The following is a 5699-nucleotide window of genomic DNA, read 5'->3' as shown; positions in this document are numbered from 1 at the left end:
TCGTGGCCTACAGGTTAAGGTGTTCAGGTGAGTTGTACGGGGCTCTCGTGGCCTACAGGTTAAGGTGTTCAGGTGAGTTGTACGGGGCTCTCGTGGCCTACAGGTTAAGGTGTTCAGGTGAGTTGTACGGGGCTCTCATGGCCTAGAGGTTAAGGTGTTCGCCTCTCATTCAATAGGTCCCGGGTTCGAATCCGGATAGCGACGAAAATTTTTCTTCTCGAGATTGTCTCCTTTCACCTCCTTTCCTGCTCTCAAGCAATGTTCTGTTGTCTGCTTTCGTCTCCACTTTCTGCTCCTACACCCTTCACCTCCTTTACCCCCTCCTCTGGGCTCCTGAATCTTTCTGCAGCCTTTCTCACGTATTCTCACCACGTGCATTGAACGTATTCTCACCACGTGCATTGAACGTATTCTCACCTCATGTACTTTCAGACAAGAGCGAGAGGGATCCCTCCAAGTGGACGATGAGGACCCGGTGACCGGGTTCTCTGAACAGGGGACCAAACAGCTGGACACGGACGGACTCCTGTGGATCGGAGGGAGGAGTAGCCTCCCGTGGGGCCTACCCACCATGAAGAACTTTGAGGGCTGTATAGAGAAGGTGGAGGTGAACGGGCAGCGGCTCCACCTAGTGGAGGACAAGAACGGACACAGCTCAACAATAGCTTTTTGCTCATGATGACTGATGGTGGCGGAGCGATTTCAGGACAGTATGGGGCGATACGATACGGGACGAAGCGAGGCGATTTGAGACGACGTCGGTCGAAGGGAATGGTCATTTTGTTTGGGGATTTTTTAACGTGTGTGTGACGATGGAGTGAAGTTACATGACACTCAATACGGGGGGTTTGGGGGGTGTAGCGGGTCTTTCGTGTAGTTGATGAGGGTAGCCTAGTTTCTGATGTGACAGGGAACCAGGGAAATAGAATCGATGAGTGGAAGTGTTTGCACACACTTTCAGGGATTATGTTGATCTATTTCCAAAGCCAAGGAGGGCTTAAACATTTTAGCTTTAGTGCAGACGCTTGCATTGGGTTTGGTTGTTTTTTTTTGGGGGGGGGGTTTAACTGTATCTGCAAACCGACAGATATTGTAGAAGCGTACGTGATCCTTATCTCATGAAAAATGAGTTACTCCTTTTCACCTTGCTGCGGTGGGTGAACAAAGAGCACAGGAGTTATCGCTTTTCTTGTGACAGCGACGATTTTTTTTTTTTAAAATTTAAAAGCGGGTTTCCACATTCACAATGTCATGGAATATTCTGGAGCAAATGATCTAATTCTTTGTTTCCCAGTTTGATTAAATGCTAGTAGATGTCGCTCGTTGAGCCAGAAACATCGGATATAATATAACATATTATATACGGCTATGTCTGTTCAGAAAGTGCAAAGTGTTCTGTATTTGAAATGTATCCACTGACTATGGTTGACAAATTGTAAGGATTTTTCCATAAAGTTTTTTGCTCACTTACGGATAGTCTGATATATTTTGTTGGGCAAGCTAAAAGGTTTAGTCGAAGAGGTAAGATTTTAATTTTCTTAAGCAGTTGATATTCTAGACTTTGAAAAATAAACTTTTTAAAGATTTAGTAGCGGGGTGTGTAAGCAGTGCCTGGAGGTCATTCTTTGAAGTATATTTGTCATTCATCATGGCACGTTGAAGAAAGTAACTTTAGTGGAATGATTGTAAATCTTTACCTTTTGATTTATTTCATATCTGAAGTTACGATTCTTAAATAGAAGTGAGGAAATTTGTGTTACGATGCAGTGGAATCAGGCGCTCGTCAATTTTGGGGCATATGGAGTTATTGGTGTCATCTGAACGTTTATTTAATTGCCTTGCTCTCACTGAAAAAATGCCCATCTATCTTAAATAGAAGTCGAGATATTTGCCATTGAAGGAGTTGAGGTCACCTGGTTTCAGTGGTAAAATTAGCGAGAAAATGCTCGTCAAAGTTTGATCATTTCAATAGCGTGAGAGTCCTTGAATACGATGAAATTACATATTATTATTTTGTGCCTTTAACCAAAGTTTTCAAGTAAAATTCACATGAAAATGTGTTTTTATATGGACATGAAAGGTGTTGAGGCACAAAACAAAAATCCGACAAGAATTGCCAAACTGGCGGGAAAATGCCTGTTTCTTTGATCTCGTTATATTTTAGTCGAGCGCCTGATTGCCCCACGATGCCTCACATTTGTTTTCTTCGTAGCAAAGAGGGTTTTCTCAGAAAAGTTTACATCGCCTCTTGGACACAACATGTATACAACCCCCCGCTCCATAAGGCGTTACTAAAACGGTCATTCTACTATTCATGTGAACAGTTGCATGGAAAAATGAGGCAGATCCAATTTGGACATTTTCAGACATTTACCTTTTCTCTTATTTCGAAGAAACTGAACATCATATTTGTAATCTGTCTGTCATGGTCAAAGAAGGATAAGATTTATTTTAAGGAAGCTATTTTGGAATCGGGAGAGATTTTCTTGCACTGTTTAAAAGGATACTTGACAGAAACAGTTAAAAATGTGGCGTGTGGCGCATTTGGCTCTGATCTGACACTGTTTTTGTGGTCTCTTTTTGTCCGCTCAAAGCATTTTGAAATGGCACCTGAAGAAATGAATGAGGAGGAAAAGAAATGAACCTGACTTGACCGTGTATTTCAATTGACCTGGCATACTCAATGTGTACCCCAAGTGTATACATTGGCTTTCGTTTTTGTCATTTGCTTTGGACATACTGCTATATCGAGTTTGTGTATAAAAATTTGAAAAAAATCTTGTTTATTTGTCAGGATTTATGTCAATGTATTCACAGAATTTTATTCAGCACAGATGTTAATCGACTGATCCTTTGGATAAAATCCTTTGAGTTGTGTGTTTTAGAAAACATGGGTCTGTAACATGATGTGGGCCCCACGTTTGAATTTGTTTGTTGTTTTTTTTGGGGGGGGTTGTCTTTTTGTCTTTTGGGGGACTGGGGGATGGGGTGGAGAGATTTTGTTGCATTTACTTCGAGAAAGAGTTATGACAATTTTTGTATTTACAGCTTTGTTCTGTTTAGAAAGCCTTTCAGCTTTGACGTTTATGGAAAGATGTCGTGACGTGTAGTTAACTACTCACGGGTTATTCTGAAGAAGCTAGGGTGGATTTTGCCACGATGACTTTTTCACTCTCGTATATAGAGGGTTTTAGGATTTTTCAATATGGTCAAGATTTTGAAAAACATTTTTTTTTAATCTCAAAAGTTTTTATTCTATTTAGATTTTTTTTTCAATACTAAAAGTGTACCCTCTACACCTCATCTCTTACCTCGCCCCCTCCCCCCTCCTCCCCTCCCGCCCAAATCACCTTCAAGCAATATGTTGTTTGAGGTACATTATTTTCACAACTGGGAAACAACTTGACTGCAGACATAATTTTGGTTCACTTGTGTGATGATAGCTTCAGAATAGCGGAACTTTGTACTGTGCCTAAGCCAGATGTTATAATTGTGACTTTGTGATATCCATGGATGTAAATAGCACACTGTGTATATATACGTTCAGACAAAGCATTGTCATACACCTGACTGGAATGTATTTCGTGTCATGTGTTTTCACCGTGGGGACTTTTATATCAACGCACACGACAGCACCCTGGCGTGAAGTCATAATACGTTTGATCATAACCTGTTGTTGTCACCCAGGGGCCTGTTTTTTTTTCTCCCGACCAGTCGTTCTCATCTCTGTGACGCCTACCAAAGCTACAAAAGGATTTTTTTTTTTACCCAAGGAGTGGGCCACCAGTTTACAAACACGACCATGGTGACAAGGGATTTCTTTTTATCCCTCTTTTGCCGCAGTCGAAATTCTAAGATAATATGCTGATCCTCTGACTCAGTCCCTGTCTATCTCTTATTAAAATGGACAGTATATGTGAGGCAGCGTGGTGGAATCAGGCTCTCGTCAAAATAATGAAATCGAAGGAAACAGCAGTTTTCTCCCTGCTTTACAATTTTTACCAAATTTTTGTTTTTCGGCTAAACACCTTTTTATGTCCATTTACAAACAAATTCCTTTGAGGACTTCACCGAAAAGCGTTGATTAAAGGCGCAAAAATATAAATTTACAGTTTCATTGGACTCTCTAGCTTTGGAATTTACCAAGCTTTGGCGGCCATTTTTACTCTAATTTTACCTTTTGAACCAAGTGACCCCCACCTCCTTCAATCCAAAATATCTCCACTTCTATTGAAGATGGATGGGTTATTTTTTCATTGAAAGCAAGACACATGAACACGCTTTAAGATGATACCAATACCTCAATATGCCCAAAAATTGACGAGAGCCTTATTCCACCACGCTGCCTCACATATTATGATAGTGAGGTTGTCTTTCTTTCTTACCCCACTGCGGGCTCTCTACCGAGCACCAAACACACCCCTCGGGGTACAGTAGTCCAAGTGGAGCAGTCACGCCATGAGAGCTCAACTGTTCGGACTCTGTACGGGGCCAGGGCTAGAGGGTTAAGGATTGTTTTGTACGGGGTGGGGTGTTTGTTTTTCTGGGTCAGTAGCAACGTAATATTTCGGTTTATTGTCTTCTATGCTCTTACAGTACTGTAACCCCCAAACGGGGTACATGAGCTATAAAATTCTGGTGGGAAAGTACAGACGTAGTGTTACAGGTAGGTTGTTTGCCGTAGTATGTAGAAGACGGGAATGCAATCCCAAATGGGGAAGTTATATATCGAGTACCGCGACCGTCTCTCCGTTTTTCTGCCGGGATGTTCTATCCCTGGTTGGCTCCTGACAGGCGGGATGGAAGCAGCCTTCCTCCTAAATTATCAGAATTATTAGGTCAACTGGGATTAAACGTTACAATTTTTACTTTTTTTTTTCTTTTTTTTTTTTTTTTTTTTGGGGGGGGGGGTTCGAAAGTGATGGCGTCACTTGATGTCTTTGATGTGAACGACAGAGATTTGTCTTTGCAGTGTCAGATAAAAAGGAGAGTGAATTTTTCACCGATGATTGCACCGCGTAGGTTCACGATGACTTTTTCTCTGTGTCTGTTTGCTCCATGAGGACTAAAGCCATTAGGTTGTGAGTAACCCGTTTGTACATACTCTCCTACTCATTACTCTGTGTACATGGCGAGAATATAACCCCAATGCTTTCGCTCATTATCATATGTGTACTGCACTTTTCAATATATATATATATATATATAAATATAAATATTCATAGCTGAAATGTCATTGGATGGATCAGCATCTGTGATGTAATGGTGTGGCTCTTGGCCGTTGCACGCTGAAAACCCGAGCCCAATTCCTGAATGGGCATTTTTTTTCTCCAGTATCTCCAACAGTGTGCTGGAACGTTGTATACGCTCAGCCGGAATTGGCCCTGACAGGCGGGGTTGGTTGAAGCTGGCAGGCTCCAAACTGATCTAAATGAGTCAATTGATTGATTGGTTGATTGAGTATGTGTTTTACGGCGCTATCGACCCAATTTTGGTCATTTAAAAATTAGTCAATAGAGGTGTAAAACTTTAACAATTACAATAACAAAGCCCTTAGCTGAAGTTGAAGTGTCATGGGCTAGAGTAGAGCTGAGGGAAACATTGGTCAGTATCGAGGTAAGTCATTCCGTTTTTTTGGTGAAACTTCCCACTCGGCTTTTCCGACTTGAGACCAACAGTACAAATACTAGCCTACAGGG

The 5699-nt window shown here is 41.5% G+C and overlaps 1 protein-coding gene across 1 annotated transcript in view; it reads left to right on the top strand.

Annotated features, from left to right (window-relative positions):
- Nucleotides 1-1051, top strand: part of LOC101864454 (agrin) — a gene marked incomplete at its 5' end in the record, with an annotated part of 22863 nt that extends 21812 nt beyond the window's left edge. The window contains 1 exon segment of the mRNA XM_013081480.2: nucleotides 433-1051. Coding sequence (XP_012936934.1) covers nucleotides 433-679 — 247 coding nt within the window.
- Between the last annotated feature and the right edge of the window lie 4648 nt (nucleotides 1052-5699).

The sequence above is a fragment of the Aplysia californica genome, unplaced genomic scaffold (assembly GCF_000002075.1).
Source record: "Aplysia californica isolate F4 #8 unplaced genomic scaffold, AplCal3.0 scaffold00132, whole genome shotgun sequence".
NCBI classification, from domain to species: domain Eukaryota; kingdom Metazoa; phylum Mollusca; class Gastropoda; order Aplysiida; family Aplysiidae; genus Aplysia; species Aplysia californica.
The sequence above is the reverse complement of the archived record's forward strand: the minus strand, read 5'-3'. Positions and strand labels throughout refer to the sequence as shown.